Here is a 20689-nt window from a genome sequence, read left to right on the forward strand (position 1 = left end):
CCAGGCACTGTGAGAAACTTGCAGTGCCTTCAGTCTCAACTCCAGTGATCACAGTCATGGCCCGTTATAAACACAGTTTAAAATGGACCATGATTGAGAGCTTTGGCTTTGAGCCTATGGGCAGTGTTGGTTTTTATTAATGCCCGTCAGTGTGACGGTTGCCCACCTGTTTAAATTGCTTCTGGCTGCCGCTGGTCTGAAGGCCAAAATGCACCTGATCATGAGCCTTAAATCTTTTCATTTGGAAACAATTTGTTCTTCTACAGGTCAGTATAAGTGCATTTTGCTTGATAGCAAAAGGAAATGAAAATTGAAAATTGGAAAGGTCTTTTAGAAGCCTATGACAGAAGGGACAACTTCTCCTTCTAGAACATTATTGCACAGGGTAGCCTGGATGGTTGTGTACCAAGGGCCTTATTTATAAGAAAATGGCACAGAACGGCACTGCACGCCATTTTGTTGCGCCGCGCAGCGCCACTTCAAAGTACAGTAATGCATAATTTTCACAACATGTCGCATCACTGTGATTTTACCTGCGCTGGGACACAATAGGCTGTCATGCACCATGGCGCAAGGGTGCCTGCGTTTTAGGGGAGACTGTTTTTGTGCAGGATTGACACCTTCCTGCACAAAAGCTATCACGTGAGGTGTTTTCCTCTTTCTATGAATGCTGCAGAATGCAGCACACATGGAAAGAGGAAAAAACTAGGAGAAATATAAGTATTTCTGCTCATTGTGCCTCCTTACACCTCCGCTGGGGAGGCTCAGGATTCTGATGCATTCCCAGGTTTACAAAATGTTGTAAATCTGGGAATATGGCAGAATCTATGGGTGGTGCATGGGAACGTCCATGAGATACCCCTTTCACACAAGGTGCTGCGTGAAAAGTCCCCATATTTACAAGGCCACGAAAAACCATGCAGGCCTTGTAAATATGGAACGCCACACTGCGCCGCCGGTTCATCCAAAAAAGTGATGCACCGGCAGCGCAAGGGGCTTGTAAATATACCCCCAACCATCCACTTTATGCAACCACTTTTATGGGAGTGGTGTGGCGCGGCAGCCAGAGTGTCTGACTCCGGTGTGAGGGGCTCACGGTTCGATTGCTGGCAGAAGCTCAGCTCAGCGCCATGCAAGTCTGGGCCTGGATACCCTAAGGGGTGATAAGTTGGCAGTGTAAAAATGTGTAATTTAGCCACAGGTTTGGGTTTATCATTTTCCTAACTTGCATTTAAAGCACAATTCAGGGAATGATCTAGTTCCTAGGGACACCCAAGACAAACTGAGCATCGTTCCTTTATGCTGAAAAGCTCCCATATTCTCTATTGCATAAACCACAAAGACTATTGAATCCCTCAATGTAGGTCCTGCACCTGGTTCAGATAAAAGTGACTGGAGAGCCTTATAACTCAGAGGTAGGCGTAAAGGCCCTGTATATTAACTTCCTATAAAATGCTATCATGATGGCAGCTTCTATTTCCCATTTGTGTAGTCAAGCGAAATTTATACCTATTTAAAAAAAGGACATGGGACCGATCCCTCTAACTATAGGACCATTAGTCTGTTGGACAAACTGCAGAATGTGTTCTCCAGAGAGGTCTTGGGGAAGCTTCAGCAATGGATGAACGAGGTCAAGATCTTATCGCCCTTCCACGCCAGCTTCGAGGTAAAGTTAGCACAGTAGCTCAAGTGTTCAGACTAGTCCTTATCATGTGGAAATACATCAAGTTAAATAAAGAGCATTTTTATGTGGCTTTTGTTGACCTGACTGCTGCCTTTAATCCCGAGGGAAAAACTACGGGACTCCTTCAAGCCATGTGTTCCCCATAAGTTATTACATATTTTAGGTAGACTCCACAAGCATAACTATGGGACACCTGTTAACCACTTGCCTGCTTCATCTTCACTTTTGCTGCCATTGAGGAGGTCCCTGGTCGGAGGGAACCTTGTTTTGCTGCTATATCCCTGCCGCCTCGCAGTCTCTTCTCCTCTGAAGTCGTGGACCGCGCGCTGCCAACTACAACATCCAGAAGGCAGCTCGGTCCCGTGAGAGGAGAGGAGGGGCGGGTTCACCAAAGGCATAAGACGGGAGCGGGACGCCTGTTAACCACTTGCCTGTGTTCACTAGCCAGTGAAACCAGCCCCCCTGCCTCCCCACCCCAGCAACAGGGAGTTTCTACATCAGAGGGTGCTTCTGTGAGCTGTTTAAACTGTGTTTTACTAGGGCCTGTGCACTTCGTTTTTTGGCCAGCAGGGGGAGTAAAGTTTTATTCAAACAGTATTGTTAGATTTCAAGTTAGTGAGGCTCTTACCTGCTGAAGTCCAAAGTGTGGATTGAGCCTGTCTGTCTCCTAGGAGATTCTGAACAGGAGAAGCAGCTGCCCAGCCCCCACCCCCAGGCCAGCAGACCATTGGCTATTCAGCTACGAGGCAAGTCTGAGCCCTTCTCTCACACCTGCCCAGGCCCCTGAAGGCCTTGCTGGGTGCACCCCAAATCATTCTCCTCCATCTTGTGAGTTGCAGCCTACCTGTGCCCCAGATTGCAGTGAGCAGAGTCCAGGAAGTGGTAAGGAGACAGACTAGTGCTGTCTCTTCCCAAGACAAAAAGTTGTTTAAAAAACAATTTTCACTTTCTGTGTTTACCGTCTTTGCCTGTGGTTGTTACAGTTAAAAATTGTAGTTTTAGCCTGCCTGTAATTGCATATTTTATAACCTGTGTTGTGTTTTAAACTTGTGGTTTTCCCTGCCCATGATTGACTGCATTTAGCGTGTTGAATTGTGGGATTTGCAGTCCAACCTCTGTAGTTTGTCCCTCTCATTCCTTGGTGACAATTCTGTTTTCCCTCCAAATTTCTCCTTTGCTCTGTGCTAAGACCTGTATGTTAAAACAGTGCACTCCCAGCAACTGTTTTGTGTTCACAAGCCAGTGAAACCAGCCCCCCCTGCCTTCCCCCCAGCAACAGGGATTTTCTACATTAGATGGTGCTTCTGTGAGCTGTTTAAACTATGTTTTACTAGGGCCTGTGCACTTTGTTTTTTGGCCAGCAGGGGGAGTAAAGTTTTATTCAAACAGTATTGTTAGATTTCAAGTTAGTGAGGCCCTTACCTGCTGAAGTCCAAAGTGTGGATTGAGCCTGTCTGTCTCCTAGGAGATTCTGAAGAGGAGAAGCAGCATCCAACTCCTTGGCCAGCAAACCTTGTCTGAGGTCGCTGGGACCTTATATGGTCTACTAGTAGTTGGTACATGTCTACACTGATTGGTGGTTGTATCTGATGTTTCTATTGGATTAGGGTTAATGTCCTCATTGGTTGGGTATTTGAGGGGTCTGATTGGTTTCTGGGTCTGTAATTCAATCATTGTAGGGTTGGGACTGGGGTAGGGTTAGTATTTCTATTGGAAATAGGGACTAGGGCTTCCTATGTTATTGGTTGTTGGGAGTAGGGTGGGACTAGGGCTAGGGTTAGACCTTTAATTGGAAGTAGCGATTAGGGCTTCTGGTGTGATTGGTTGCTGGACTAGGTGTGGGACTTAGAGTAGGGTTAGGCTTTCTATTGGAAGTAGGGACTAGGGCTACCTGTGCCATTGGTTGCATGGACTTGTTTTGGGACTACTGGTAGGGCTAGGGCCTTTATTGGATATAGAGATCAGGTTTTTTTTTTAACTATTTGGGTGCTTGGACTAGGGCTAAGATTGGCTGTAAGGTCCTGGTCTCCTATTGGTTCTAGATTTTAGGGCTAGTGTTGTGATTGGATACTGTTAGGGCTAGGGTTCTCATTGGCTGAAGGGGTCACCTGATTACTAGGGCTATAAAAAAGGCCAGGGTTAGGGCGTCTCAGCCTGGGCATTGACGCTAAGGGCAGAGAGGACAAGGGCAGTTGCCTGTTTGAGCCTGTTAAGGGCGGAGAGGACAAGGGCAGTTGCCTGTTAAGGACAGAGAGGACAAGAGCAGTTGCCTGTTTGAGCCTGTTCGAGACTGACCAGGGCCAGGGCCAGAAATGCTGCCCATTATCCCATTTAGCAATACCCAGCCCACACCATCCACATCCACAAACGTAAGGTACTTATGGATCTATATATTATCACTTTCTTCTAATTTAGCATTTCCAATGCACTACCCTATTTCTCAGCCTATACATCTATCTATCAATATATCCTCTAGATCCACTCTCATTTATCCCAAACCCCATGCCACTACTATTATCCCCAAAATAACCCTTTCTTGACTCTCTCCTACTCTACCCCTCCTTGTATCATCTGACACCTCTTTCTACTACACCTGTCCCCCAAAACAAACCTTTCTAAACTCTTCCCTCTGACTCTTCCCCTCCAAAACCTCTTTTTACTCATCCAAAAGCCTCCTCCTACTGCTAAGACCTAAACAAAATAAAAAATCCTTCACTCTTTTATCCCTCCACTATCCTTTCGAATCAAAATTAACAGACTAACATGTTCACTTCTCAAATTCCATATTCAACTATACTAATTCACCACTAATCCTTTATGGGTTCCAGAGTGGCATGCTTCAACACCCCCTCAGGGATAACGAATGCTATATGAATGCAAACCTTTCTTCCCCTTTTATCCTTCCGCTATCCTTCGCACTCCAAATAACTGACTAATATCCACCACTGAGATTACTTTCATATTTCACCATACTAATTCACCACTAATCCTTTATGGGCTTCCGGAGTAGCGTGCTTCAACACCCCATCAGGGGTAACAAGCACTATATAAATACAAACTTTTTTTCATCCTCTATCCTTCTGCTATCATTCCAAATCCAAATAACTGACTAACCTATCCACCACTTAAAATGTACTTGTATGTTTCACTATACTAATTCAACACTAATCCTCTATGGGTCCCGGAGTAGCGTGCTACTCGCCGAAAAAGCGCTTCGACGCCTCGTCAGGGGTAGTAAGCGCTACATAAAAGCAATTACAATGCTATACAATACAATATCCCTGCCGCCTCGCAGTCTCTTCTCCTCTGAAGTCGCGGACCGCGCGCTGCCAACTACAACATCCAGAAGGCAGCGCGGTCCCGCGAGTGGAGAGGAGGGGCGGAGTCATCAGAGGCATAAGGCTGGAGCAGGGCTCCCGCGGCGCGGGCCGCACGCAGGCATGCCCGGGCCAAGGGCGGGCCCGTCGTAGCCCGGAGGAGGCTGGGCTGGGCTGGACCTACTCCCTAACATCGGACTGCAAATTTGTACATCTTTCATCCCCTCGATTCACCTGGTCAAGTAAGCAACATATCGTGATATTGGGTGGACATCATAAGGGCGGTAGGATGAGCAAAATAAAGAAGAGCCAAGTTGACTTAAAGGGATTTGTAGAGACACAAACAGGGGGCCAAACGTCACTGTTATCATATCTTGTGGGGGCCATGGGTGCTATTGAAAAACAGATTAACACCGTAGAAGAAACATTGGTGAAAGCGAAATGTAATTTGGATTCAGAGCCAAGCTCACCCGCCCAGACATCGGATGTTCCTATATGTGAGAATCACTTGAGGGAGAATTTACGTAATGGATGCATACAACAGCCAGCAGATGTATTAGAAGTGAGTTTATCAGAGGAAGAAGCACAACCACCTACAAAACGCCCCAAGAACCCGGTTAGTACTGAGGGAGAAAGTAATTCCATCTTAGACGTAAGCATTACTCACACACGCCCAAATAAGGAGCGTCCCATGGTAAAAAAGCCCAAAGGGAAACAACTTTTAACTAAACTACACGCCTGTAAGACCAATAAAAATTCATGTAAAACGAGCCTGCCCACACAATCTGAGCACAATATAGCGGCCATAGAAACCTTACAAAGGGTATAGACACACTTCGTTGCACCTTGGTTGAAGCGCTACCGTCCCTATCAAACAGAATGACAAATCTGGAGGTTGCATTTAATGGAAAAAACTCTATGAGTAGAGAGAGTAATTATAGGCCTGCACAGTCAGGTACTCAGGACAAAGTAATCATAAGTTCACACATTACATCTGTTACACCAACATTAATGGCAGAACCTCTACAAGTAGACATTATGCAATCAGGCCCCAGATCAACAGTAACCAGGAATAAGGCACAAGTGCATCCTGATACAATGAATCCCTCAACTGAGGTCTGTGGCTCTAACAAGAGTAGATGCTCTGGCATAACCCCAAAAGGACAAATTAATTAGACTGACCTCCACGTAGCGGATCATCTTGATTTACCACCTGCCGCTACCCCGTATGTAGTGGTTCTGGCAAATGTCCCTGTATTATTGACAGCGAAACACGAAACATGGAGGGAACTTAGGAATAAGTCACTTCACTGGCTAGGGAACCAAACTGGATTTATTTAAATGTTTTAAGATGGCAAGAAGGGTTGCATGGGTTGGTAGGGGACGCAAGACATCATCACCCGGAGACTGTATAGTCTTGACATTTAGCGATCCCAGACACTTCCATGAAATCCTATTAGGTACTAGATATAACGCGAAAGACTGTAATACCATAAGTGTCTACCCACTGGGGGCTTTTTATCCCCCGAGCTCATTCAACCATAGGCACCTTATAAATCAATATGAAATTACCCAGCGGGTGAGGCATACATCAAGGTGGAGTATACCACTGTCCAACCGATATGAATTATTATCATCCGTGGATGATCAAGGTTGACAGGGAAGGTGTAGGAGGGGGGAGCTACCTTTAAAGTCAACTAATTTACTACTGACACAATCAAATAGGAGTGACTACTTGGGAGGGGCTGTGAGCCATCAGAATGAACAGGGGGATATACATAAACCTCTAATAGATGTCAGTAGTGACCAAAAGAAGACACAACTAGAAGAATCTAAGGATTTCCTGAATATAGGACACCCCCCCACAACAGTAGGATTGACACCAAGCAAGGGAGTAAACGCTGGAAATAAAGAAACGGTCCCGGAAAGGGCTTTCCCTAATGGGAAAACACTTAAGCAACTAAAAATCCTGAGTTGGAACATCGCCGGGCTGTCTGATAAAGTAGGCCTCCCCCAATGGACGGATTTAATAAAAGAACACACCATAATATGTCTCCAAGAAACCTGGTCTGCCCAAGAAATCCATATAAATGGGTATCAAACTTTTAATACATTAGCTAATATTAGTACACAGGGGAGAAATAAAGGGTGATTATGCACTTACGTGTCAACCTCAGGAGGAGCTACAGTTGCAAAATCCATTGCAACAGTGTACTACCTGATCTTAATAGTCACTTGGGGAGGAGAAAAAATTATGGTCATAATAAACTTCTATAAAAAAATGTCTTAAAAAACCTTAACAGCAACCTGCTTAGGCTAGAGAAACAAATGACAAGAGATATGGCTCTATTATGGTTGGGCGATTTTAACTGTTCTCTGTGCCTACGTAGTGTCCTGGGTACTTGCGGCCTAGGAGATAACAAGGGGGATATCCCCACGCATTTTATGCATTCAAAACTAGGGGAATTGCTGAATAGTTTGACTTTTCAATTTGATTTGTCCCATGTGAATGAATCAAGTTTACCACCGATACCATTTCAGCCCACCTTTAATGGGAGAGGGTGCAATTCGACAATCGACTTTGCACTCCTATCATCCAGGTATTCAGCAAATGTGTCCTCATGGGAAATAATTGATACCCTGTTGAGTGATCACTACCCAATCTCTTTCATTCTGAAAACTAAAGGGGTGAGGAAAACACGAAGGGAGATGTTTTATATAACCTTCCCATTAATCTTGCGAGTTGAAATGGGTACTCCATTAAATGGGCTAAAATCGAACCTGAGGTCTTCCTCCAAAACTTATTTAAACAGACCTATAATAACATGGAAATATACCTTTCACAAACTGAGGAACATCATATTATTTATGACTCCTTCCATAAAATAACAGAGGAGGTAAGGAAACGTTTAACAAGGGATCATTGCCACAGCACTAACAAAACTCAGAGATGGTTCGATAAGGATTGCACAAAGGCACATATTAATTTGAAATGTGCCTTACATGAAGAACCCAGATCATATCAGTCAGTGCGAATTGCTAGAAAATCGTATAGTGCAGCTATTGCCAAAAGGAAAAAACAACTAAAAAGGGAAGCCTGGCAGATGCTACACGAAGCATGTGTAAGGAATGATAATATATCCTTCTGGAAGCGGTTAACGCCCCTTTCCTATCAAATAAGGACACTGACATAATAGATCTAGCTATTCCAGGAGAAGTCTGAGGTAAACATTATACCGGCCTTTGTGACAAGGTCATAACAGATGGAAGTAACACCGATAACCCAACTAAAATAACTGATGATAATAGCCAATCCAGTACGTTCCCTCTGGACATTGTATTTGAGTGTAAGGAGGTCCTTAGAGTCCTTGGGACCGGTTTCAGGGTATGTCACCCTTCTTCAGCCAGGCTAGCTTGAATCCAGTGGCATAGTGAGCAAGGGACCCACGTCCGTGCTGTCCATGCCACTGGAGTCAAGCTATCCTGGCTGATGAGGGCTGAAAACCGGAAACCCGTCATAGGATGCTTGTTTCCAGTCCAGGGAGGACCTGTCCTGGCAGTTCGGGCTGGACTGTTCCCATTGGGCGCAAGGTCAAGACTGATTTGCATATGGCTGGGTCCAAATTGGAATGGCATGGTGAGCAAAAAACGATGGATTTAGGCCCAGATCTCTGTACTGGGGTGAATGTATGACATTGTTCTGCATTCTGTCCAACAATTGTTCTTTTTGGCTTTGTCACCCCGAGTGGGACGGGTATGCCCAGACGTAGGTCCCGTGCTCTCCATGCCACTGGAGTCAAGCTAAACTGGCTGATGAGGGCTGAAAGCCTGAAACCGGTCCTAGGATGCTTGTTTCCAGGCCAGGAAGGACCTGGCCTGGCAGTTCGGGCTGGACTGTTCCCATTTGGCGCAGGGTCAAGACTGATTTGCATATGGCTGGGTCCAAACTGGAATGGCATGGTGAGCAAAAAACACAATGGATTTAGGCCCAGATCTCTGTACTGAGGTGAATGTATGACATTGTTATGCATTCTGTCCATCAATTTGTCTGTTTGCTAATTACAATAACAACACAACTAACCATCACACACCTAAAAGTGTGACAATTCTGACTATTCCAGCCCCAAGAGCTATGAAACTGGCTTTGGTTGCGGGTATTTATCCTATTTTATATATATATATATTGAATTAAGAGGCAGCTGTGGTTGTGCTTGTCTCTAAATTAGCCAAACAGCGCAACCAGTGATAGATTGTTAATTTTGTGTAGTTCAAAACACTGGAAACCACCCGCCCAAATTAAGCACTGTAAATCCCACTTAATTCTAAATTGGGCCAGTATTAAATTTAGAGAATTATTATTATTATTTTTTTTTTTTTTTAAACCTTTATTGAGAAACGCATATAAGTACAAGCGCAGGCCTACAACCACAGGGGCCGGCCGCAAAATCAGGAGAGTCACAAAGGAGCAAAAACAGTGTGTACGAAAGAATGAGTACAGGATAAACGTAGAATAAAGTCGGCACAGAGTCAGCGCCAGGATAAGAAAGGTTTCATTTTATGTTTTATAGAGGAGGCAAGCCACATCTACCAGGGCGTCATGCAACATAGTCAGAAAAAAGGGGGGGGAGGGAGGTAGGGATACAGCCCCCCACGCAATCAAGGAACCACCGTAGGGCGAGGCCCAGAGACATCCCACGCCCATCCAGAGTTCAAAAATAAAGGAAAAAGCATAGCAAACAAATAAATCGGACGCCACATAGACATCCCTCCCGCCCCGAAAAAAGGAGAAAGTGCCGACACATACGAAACGAGGCAGTGAAAGCAAAGGGATATAGCCCACCCCCTAGAAAAAGGCAAAAAGGGACCATAGAATAAAACAAACTAAAATAACAAACACCCCACCCACCCTACATCACTGTAATGGCTATGGCCTACCCCACTAAACAGCGTGCCTGTCGCCCAGAAACACGCGAAATACAGAAGAAAGAAAAAGGGAATAATAACAACGAGAGAAAAAGGAGAAAGAGAGAGAAAAAGAGGAAAAGGAAGGAAGAGAGAGGAGAAGAGCCGGCGATCGAAATACAGAACACCACCCCCCCCGAAACAACGGATCACTAATCGAGGTCAAAAAAGGATATAGAAAAAAGCCTACACAAGGATGGAGACAGGATTTGTCCAAATAATGAGGTCCGGAGATGCCATTTAACAAAACAAGGGTCCCGCAGGCAACCAGGCACGATCACCCCTGTCCACGTCTATGAAGCGTCGAGCTGCCAGACTCCGCCACGGTCAAGAAACAGCGTGAAACAGTAGGTTCATACCAGTCAGGGAAAGCAAGTGGGATCTCCGCGGAACACCGTCCCAGCCAACGAGAAGCAACCAGGAGAAATCGGCAGCAGTCAGAATGCAAAAGTACCTCAAAGATCCACGTGGCCAAGCACAATATCTGGGCTGTCCAGCACGAAGCAAAGAAATCAGGAAGTAGGAAACACTGCAGCATCGGCATCGGGTCCACTTGGTCCCACAGAAGCGAACACCCAGCCGGAGATCCCAGCACAGCAGCCGGGGAAGTTCCAGCCATAACAACTCGGGGAGACGACACCGCGTCACAAGATGGCGGAGCAACCATGGCGGCGATCCGCAACTCCAAGTCCCGGTATTTCAAGGACAGGTCGATCCGCAGAACAGCCAGGGCAAACAAAACAGCACTCCGAGTAGGAGCCGCCCGAATCAAATGAAGTTTGGAGAGGGCAAGTGAAGCAACGTCCCTGTTTCCAGGAGAAAACCACTCCGAGGGGCCGTCCGCCATCTTGAGCAAATCGTCCTCCGCCATTGTCGCAGCCGACTCCAATCCCACCAGGAGCGCCGGAGGCCACAGGATACACAGCCGATCCGCTGCGGATGGCGCTCGGCGGAGAAAGGAGAGTCACCAGAAGAACGGGCGTGCTCCCCACAACACTCGGGGGGGCCCTGCACCGGATCCCAGGCGGGACAATCGACAGAAGTGGGCTTCTCACTCGAGGGGTGCCGGACAGCGCGGCTTCTCTTCTTCGGGCCGGCAGGCAATCAGGCATGCGGGGTGGCCCACCATCGGGGGTGGGTCCGCTCCGGCGCTTCCGGCTCGCGGCTCTCAGGCTCCCACCGGTTCCGGACCGCCGGCACTCCGAACAACTCCGGGCAGGCGCAGCACTCGAGGCCCCGGCGTCAGGGCCGGGAAGGCCAGCAAGGCAACAAGGGCAGAACGCAGAAACCCCTGCACGCCAGAGCCCCAGGAAAGGACGGTGAGTGAAGGCTTGTTCTTGGTAACCGAATTCGGAACACCCCGAACAGGATGAAAGACAGGATAGGTGGCGGGGAGGAAGGGATCTCGGAGCGAGGCGTTTATGCGACTGTTCCGATTGCCATCTTGGCTCCACCCCCAATTTAGAGAATTATTGACTCAATCTGGAATTACCAGATTCACTGAAAATCTACAGCTCCTGTGCATTTCTTGTCTCTTTATCACACTTCTACAATTTTCTTTTTCAGCCCAGCTTTCTGCCTTCATCAATATAATCCTATTATTCTTTAATTTGTTCCTGTCTTCCCTTATTTTCCTATAGTTCTCTTCATCCTTTCTCTCTTTTCTGCCTTTCTCTAAAAGCCTGATGAAAAATAATTCTCAGTCCCCAAAAATAAGTGACAGGGACCGATAACTATAACCGCTGTCACAAAGCAAGCCAAAATTGTACTTATGAAGTGTGTAAAGAAATGGGACCCATACCATCAAGGAAAGGCCTTACTTTGGAATAAACCCAAAAATGTAGTAGCGTGCATGCAATTTTGTGATTGTCACCACAAAGTTAACATTTCCTTGTAGTTTAGGAGACCATAGGGCTAGCCCACCCCCCAGGCCCATGAATTAATAACAGGTTCAAAAACACCTCCATAAAAATAACAGTAGAGCTGGCCACCTGGCACATGATGGCACATGATGGTAAGAAATAGGGAATAATGAAAGCAAATATTTTTTTCCATAACTTTGCCCATGTCATTACGCTTGCATGCTGTTTTGCATGGACACATTCTCTCTGCTGGAAGCTGGTGATATGCGTCTGTGCAACACCAGTACAAGTACAATTTGCACTCTAACAGTTCCAGTTGCTACTTGCACCCATTTTTAGTACGTAGGGATAGAAGTACAACCATTTCATTTTGTGAGTCTCTTATTGCAAATATTTGCGACTCACAATTAGGGAATCACAAAATGCGATGTATTAAAGTATCTCAAACGCATTTAGCGATTTCCAATGGAGTCGCAAATGACCTACCTCATCATTATTCATGAGCCCTGTCTGCCACACCGCTCTTACCTGTACCGGCCGCGCCTGAAAACAGATATTGATACGGATCCATATTTATACAGATATGCTGTAGCTTAGAGGAGAATGATATGTGATTCCGACAGTCAATTTAATGACAGGAAATGTATTTCAAGGCGACCTGTGGCTAGGTCATGCGTTCCATACCCAATCAATAATTACAAGTTAATAAGTACATACCTGCCCATAGCCAAGTTCATTTCTAATTCTGGAGCTCCAGATATGAATGAGACATTTAAAATGTGCATGACATTCTTGGACTTCCTGGCTTATATTTTCAGATGTTGTTGTTCTTTCTTAAATTGTCCCAAAAAAGCTGATAATGTCGAATTGTATTTGTGAGGTGGCGTTGTTATTTTGTTGCGGTAACCCAACGTGCCTGTGCCAAATACAACAAAACAAACCAAGTCCTGGTAAATCATTAGCAACTCTGAGCCAATGTCCTTATTATTTCTTCTTGCCTGAACTCCTGACAAGAGTGTAACTGCATCAGAGACCACTTCAGTTCATTACCTGGGGTCCTGAATTAGTATGCATCCGTCAGACTTTACACCCTACTAATAATTTTCACAAAGTGAGCCTGCAATGGGGGAGGAGGAGGCCTTGGAAAGGAAATGGGGCTTCAGATCAGCAGCCAACAACTACCCAAAGACACCTTGAGGCCACCTCTTATACCCTGTGAAGACTGTAAAAACCATGAATGGCCTATAACAGTGAAGAACCACAAAATATGAGCTGGAAATCAGAGCATGGTGTGAAAACCATGTGAAAAAGCGTGGTACACAGCAAAATAGCGCTTTGACTCTTCATCAGGGGTAGCAAGCGTTATATAAATGCACACCTTTCCCTCTTATATACCTCCACTATCCTTTTTCAATCCAAATGACAGACTCACATGTCCACCACTCAAATTAATGTCATAGTTCGCTATACTAATTCATCACTATTCCTCTTTGGGTACAGGAGTAGTGTGCTACTCGCCGAAAATGCTTTGACGCCTCGTCAGGGGTAGTAAGTGCTATATAAGTGCAATTACAATTATAATTACCAACAGACTATGTGAAGTGTGCTGATACCTTTGGTACACAAGACACATGCGTAGTACTGATTCATTTACATGTACTGCTTTTGAGTCAAGAAAAATGCAGATTTGATTATTTTCTAATTTGTTTCACATATCTGCTCCACTGTGCTCTGATTTATAGTTTGGGGCTGAATACAAGATTGGCAGTGCGGAGGCGGGACCACCTTGCCACCACACCGCCAAACCCGCGTAAGAACCACCCGCCATATTATGACTTTTTTAGCTCCCGGCGATCGGTTCTTTTGAGGTTCCCATGGTTGTGCCTATAAAATAGGCACTGCAATGGGAATGTCAAAAGAAGTTCCAACACATCATGGACTGTGAAGTCCATGCTGTGCTGGAACTGGGCGTGCATGCACCTGTGTGCATCCACATGGAGAGAGGCACAAGTGGGCCCCGTAGGGTACCCTTTCTTTTCTCAATGCCTTATTTTCATGGATGAAAGACCGCCATGAGTGTCGGTGAGGAAAGTCGTAATATGCTTTGTGGGACCGCAGCGATCTTGCCACGCATATTACTGCCCCAAGATAGCTGCGCCACTGCCAGGGAATGGTGGTTCCCTGGAGGCGTCGGCATTCTCAGGGCAGCAAGACCACCAAGGTCGTAAAGTGGTGGTCGAAAGACATATGTCTTGCTGTCCGAGGTCCTTCAGACCTGAAATTAGGCCATTTGTGTGTCAAACCAACCACACACTGCAAGAGGACATGAATCGAAGTGGGCTATGGGGTCAGGGTTGGTCAGGGCACACCATCCAGCTTTGAAATCAGTCTTCTATCCTGCAAACCACTAGGAAAGTACTAGAGTGGCAGAATAGTCAGCCCTCCCCTGGTCCTGGCTCTACCTTGGAGCCATTTGACATTGTGACAAGGGCTAAACCCTAGCCAGATACTTATCTCAAGTCAGGGTCGAGCCATTCATAGCTTACCTACTTCGAGCTGGACTATTGAAGGAATCATCTGGGCTGATGAAAGCACCATCTTTATTGTCCATGCAGCGTACCTGCTTGTTTCTGTGTCTTTCAAACCCATATCACCTATCAAGGAAATGCTTCTTGCCACATGCCTCATCCACTTCCACTACACTTGCCTGACCCACCTCTGACAGACCCAAGACCTCCTCACCTTCCAAAGACGTCTCAAGACCTGGCTCTTTGAGCAGTAGCGCCCCCCCCCCCCAGTGCCTTGAGACCCTCACGGGTATGTAGCGCGCTTTACAAATGCATTGATTGATTGATTGATTGATGCTCAGAGGGAAGACTCAAATCGCAAGTCAGATATAATGGTGTGCAGCAGCAGACAATGATTTAGGTAGGCACCACATCAACCGTTTTAAGAGCAGCAAAAGTACTGGAACTTGCAGGAACTGGAACAAGAGAAAGACTGCAGTTTGCTCTCTGCATCTCTACAAGTTCATCTTAAAGTACATATCTAACAAAAGAAAATATTTAATTGAAATGTTGTAATAAGTATGTCAAAATGGTATGCATCTTCAGAGTATTCTAAATTAGATAATGAGCAACGACAGTGCCTTCATTTGAATAGTACCATCGAAATAAAGAATCTAGGCCCACGCAATATCGTACCAAATATACAAAGCAAGTGCCTAGAAACAATTGAAAAGTGAAAAAATGTGCACAACAATGGAACATACCTAAGGTACAAAATAGGGAGCCAAAACCGGTGTGCCGCTGGAGCAGAAGGAAGGAGGTGTGTTCCTGGGTTCACCACTGTAAGAACACATTGAAAAAGAAGTGATTAAACCCCATCGTTTTAATGAAAATATTCAACATATGCATACCTATCTGTACACCAGTTCTATTTTGAATCAGGTCTGTGTGTAGACCATGTTTGTTTCAAAATATGCATTTTCCATCAACGTTGACCCATTTATTTGTAGTGTTTTTAAAATATCACTCCCAACTGCAGAGCCTCAGGCGTATTCTCATATGTGCTGGAACCAAGTGCTTCCATCAAGATGGCTGCTTGTGTGTGCATTTTATTTTCAGAATGCTCAGTATAACTTGTTCCTGCTGGACAGTTGATACGTGGGGCTTTACTTAATAAAGGTTGTGCAGGCGATTCTGCAGTGCAATTTAGCACACAGGAACCTTTAAATGGTTTCATTGGTTAGTAAACTGACGCTGTTGTGCGAGCACACACAGAAAGCTTAAATAACTATTGTGCATACATACCAACATTAGAGAACACCAAAAAGGGGGACTTGCAAAAAATTGGCTAATTTAAATCATTTATTTCTCTATTTACTTGCAGTGGAGTCTATCCAGGAAGTACTCAGCGAGACAAGGCTAAAATGACATAAGTTGTAGCTTAAGAAATCATAAGTCTCTTGCCTAAATCAGGATTGTTGACATGCATGATGCCATCTTTGTCCAAACAATATCATTTATTTCTAAAAAGTGTAAAGTAGACTACTGATTGGCATTTGTTGCAAGTCATTTACTTTCAAAATGATGCACATGCAGCTCTCTTGTTTTTGAATTGGAGTATACAAAAGTTGAAAAGCAAATAACCTACAATATATCCTCTAATTTGAGCCCAATGCAGCTTCTTCTTATTGCAACTGTTTACATGTTTTTCTGTATTGCGTTTTGACAGCTTCGGATACAACAGTCAGCGGTGATCCAACCTCATATTTTCCTGCCGATACCACGTGCCAGAAAACCATCGCTAATTCGACGATGGAAGATACGCAGATACATACCTTCATCAATGAGTTGATTTGGAATGGCGGCACTTGGAACCATAACATGAAGTTACACTATGTCATATGTGGAAACTAACTCCCTATCACAATGTGCGTTGCACGCAGTTGCAAGCGCTTAGCTGAGGGCTCTGACAGGATTTTAACCTGTAGCAAGTTGTACAAATTTGCGAAATAGCATTTCATGCTTCACATAAATAAGAAGGCCCTGCCAATGATGTGTTGTATTTTTTCCAGAGATATCATCTTATTGGTTATAGAATGCTCTACGGTCCAATCCCGCTCTCAGAACCCGAGCCGTATCCCAACCAGATCCACTCTATGATTTTCCCACTGTCTTATATCCGGTACATCTTCTGGTGCCTACTTGGCTCGCGCTATACAAATACCACAAATATAAAGAAATCCATTTCTTCAAACTCTCTCCCCTAACCCCCCCCCGCACTCAGCATCTCCCTCAAGCTTGCTACCCTATACATCCTGCCCTCCTGTCTGCTTCACACTCTCAAAAGTGCTCTCAGTATTATACTTAATAAAAATATGAATGTAAAGTAAAACTAAATCAGTTAAAAGCATTGTGTTTTATCTTGTGCTGGGGGCAATTTACTCTGAACCTAAGTATTTCTTCAGCTCTCTGAAACCATTTAGTGAGCACTTTGAAGCACCTTTAGTCCAGCTAGTGACCTCTTATGGTGGGTCTTTGTCTGTACTCACTGTCATGGATTTCTTTGAGCTTAGTAAATTCAAGCTTGCAATGTCACATGCCAAACACAGGCAACATCAGGGTTCTCAAACATTCAAACATAAAATAACTTTCTGGAGTCAAACCAGAGCCGTATTACAAAAGGCATTGGGTAGGATTCTGCTTCCTGGGCCCACCGTGCATGTGCCTCTAGTGCACTTTGGTTGTGGGTTCACCAACAGAATATCGAAGTAAAAAACATAGATATAAAAAATATCGATGAAAAAATATAGAAAGCAAAAATATCGACTTCCCATACTTAAAATAGGTAAGTACAAAAATATTGGCAACAAATATTGATTTTTACATTAAATATTAAATAATAAAATTAATTTAAAAAAATTAAGTAGATATAATATGCACTTTAACAACTATAATAAATAAACTTAATTAAAAAAAGGAAATACACACATAATAATTAATATATATATATATATAAATATAATTATATATATGTATATATTTGCTTTAAAACAATGATTAAACTATTTATTTTAATATATGTTATACTTTTTTAATATATAAACAATTACAAATATATATATAAATATATATATATATATACCAATAACGTAAAATCTACTCAATAAATATTCTGATATAAATTAAAACATTAAACTATTTAAAAATCTTTAAACTTAAATGTCCCACTCAAGTCAGTGCAACAGTAGAGAAAGAGTTGGATAATAGAGGGATGAAAAATACTATTCCCAATCTAGTGAGTGCAACAATAGGGAAAGTGTTGGATAGTGGAAGGGTAAAAATTACTATTCCCATTCCAATGAGTGTAACAGTAGGGAAAGTGTTGGATAGCGGACGGGTAAAAATTACTATTCTCATTCCAATGAGTGCAACAGTAGGGAAAGTGCTTGATAGCAGAGGGTTAAAAATTACTATTCCCACGCGAGGGAGTGCAACAGTAGGGAACGTTTTGGATAGTGGATGGATCCAATTTACTATTCCCACTCCAGTCAGTGTAACAGTAGTGAAAGTGGCAGATAGCGGAGGGGTACAAATTACTATTCCCACTCCAGTAAGTGCAACACTATGGAAACTGTTGGATAGTGGGGGGAGGTGGTAAAAATAATATTCCCACTCGAATGAATGCAACAGTACAGAAAGTGTTGGATAGCAGATGGGTAAAAAATACTATTCCCACTCCAGTGAGTGCAACAGTAGGGAAAGTGTTGGATTGCGAAAGGGTAACAATTAATATTCTCACTCCAGTCAGTTCAACAGTTAAAAACAAACAAAATATTAACAACAACAAATGTTTAACAAACACAATAAAAAATATATATACATTTGTTAAAAATTAAAATACAAATATATTTAAAATATTTTTTTAACATATTGTTATGTTAAATACATATGAAAAATACCTAACACATATTATATTAAATAAAATAAATAATTATTTTTGAACAAATAAATATTTTTAATTCAAAATTATTTAGAAACAAAAACATGAATTATTACACACATTTTCTTTTTTTAATTTCCTACCCTATAACACCACACAATTTACAACCCACGTCTAAATTCAAAAACAAAATGTACTTCTATAATTGACATAATTAATTACCAATTAAAGAAATATTAATTAAAAACAAATTAAAATGCATAAAAATTAATTAACTTCTCACACATTATCCCTGTAATCCCCACAACCAACTGCTAAAATTAAACTGTAAAAAAATGAATTACACAATTAAAATTATTTTTTAATTAAAAAATCAAGTGTTAAACAATAATTATTAAGTAAAATGTATTTACTCCCCATCCTTTACCCCTATGAAAGTAAAACGCACAAATAAAAAATATAAACAATTACCCTAATTAAATATTAATTAATTCAATAATAATGATCAACTAATTATTAAATTATTGAATATAAATTACTTCCCACCCTTTACCCCATAAACCCTACAGCCCACACCGAAGATGAATTACACAATTTCCAATTTAATTTTCAATTAATTAATATTAATTAACAACTAATTATGAATTAATTAAACATAGTTACATCCCACGTTTTACCCCTATAGACCCCACAAACCCACACCTAAAATTAATTACACAATTTCCATAATTAATTTTCAATCAATTAATGAATAAAAATTAACAACTAATTATGAATTAATCAAAAATAATTTACTTCCCACCCTTTACCACTATAAACCCCACAACCCGCACATAAAAAGAATAACACAATTATCATAATTATTTAGCAATTAATTAAGTATTATTAATTAACAATCAATCAATTAATTAACAATAAATTAACACTATGAAATCTCCATGAAATAAATGTTAATAAATAAAAAATAATAATTATTTATTATAATTAAATTACTTCCCACCCTATTCCTCTATAAACCCACAACCTGCTACGGAACTAAAAAACGCAAAATGTAATTAATTGTTAACTATTAAAAATGCAAAACATACATTAACAAACATAAAAAATACTTAGACAAAAAAATACATCACATACATTTAAAATATGAGCTAAAATACATAACTGATTAAAAAATCGATATTTTAAAGAACTATATTTTTGCAAACGATATTAATCACTTCTATATTATTGAAAATTATATTTCTTACCTTATATTGAATATACTAGATCACAATCTAGCGCAGGCGGCTCTTGAGCACCCGTGCTTTTGCACAGGGAATCTCGAGAAGGACCTGGAAGCTTTGCAGGGCTGGTTAGTGGATAGACTCAATGATCTTGCCCCAGTGATGGCCCCCCGTTCTACGATGAAACGGGTTTCGGCCCCGTGGTTTACGGCGACACTGGCGTCGGCCCGGCAGTCTTGCAGGGCGGCGGAAAGAGCTTGGCGTGCTCAATACGATCCTGAGGCTAAACTGCTGTATAGATCTGCGGTGAAGGCCTATCAACGGGACATCCGTGTTGGAAAAAGGGTTTACCTTGCTGGGAGAATTGAGGCTGCCGCTAACTCCTGCAAGGAAATCTTTTCCATAGTGAGGGAATTTACAGCTCCTCGCTCGAATGTTGTCCACGATACGCCCCCAAAGTCTTGGGCGGCGGACCTTGCCAAGTTCTTCACGGACAAGATTAAGCTCATTCAGGATTCTCTCCACCTGGTGGCGCCTGTGAGTGCAATCTGGATAAGGGAGGACCCCCTCCGCGCCGCCACATCTGGCCCGTTGTTGGCAGTCTTTCCTCCCCTGTCGGCCGTTGAGTCGTTAGGACTCCTGGGTGCTCTTAAGTCTGGCTCGCCCTTGGACCCTTGTCCGGCAAAGTTTCTTGCTAGAATGGCGGAAGTTCTTAATCCTCTGGTCAACCCTCTGCTCAACATTTCATTGAGCCAGGGTTTGGTCCCATTAGCCTGGAAGCAGGCGATGGTGATCCCTTTATTGAAAAAGCCTGGCCTCGACCCGGAGGCATTGGTCAATTATAGACCAATTTCACTCTTGCCTGCCTTGATGAAAATCCTGGAGAAGCACATTCAAATGGTGCTCTCCAATTTTTTGGAAGGGCATGAGCTTTTGCATCCGTCCCAATCAGGCTTCCGCCCTAATCTCAGTACTGAGACCGCACTTCTGGAGGTGTCAGAAGACATCAAAGGAGTTTTGGACTCCGGAGGCAGGGCCATGCTGGTCATGTTGGACCTGTCGGCGGCATTTGACACCGTCCCCCATGAACGCCTGCTCTCGAGACTTTTCGAGATAGGCCTCAGGGGGACGGTGCTCAGCTGGTTCTCTTCATTTCTAGCCGACCGCCGACAAACGGTCTGGACCACGCCGGAG

General features: G+C 43.3%; 1 protein-coding gene across 3 annotated transcripts in view; it reads left to right on the forward strand.

Moving 5' to 3' along the window:
• LOC144754744 (uncharacterized) overlaps positions 1-17237 on the forward strand; it is a 97389-nt gene extending 80152 nt beyond the window's left edge. For all 3 annotated transcript variants that reach the window (XM_078642927.1, XM_078642928.1, XM_078642929.1), the window contains one exon: positions 16062-17237. In XM_078642927.1, the coding sequence (XP_078499053.1) occupies positions 16062-16246 (185 nt within the window). In that variant the 3' untranslated portion in view covers positions 16247-17237. The remainder of the gene's footprint in view (positions 1-16061) is intronic.
• The last annotated feature ends 3452 nt before the right edge of the window (positions 17238-20689 follow it).

This window comes from Lissotriton helveticus, chromosome 5_1 (assembly GCF_964261635.1).
Source record: "Lissotriton helveticus chromosome 5_1, aLisHel1.1, whole genome shotgun sequence".
NCBI lineage: Eukaryota > Metazoa > Chordata > Amphibia > Caudata > Salamandridae > Lissotriton > Lissotriton helveticus.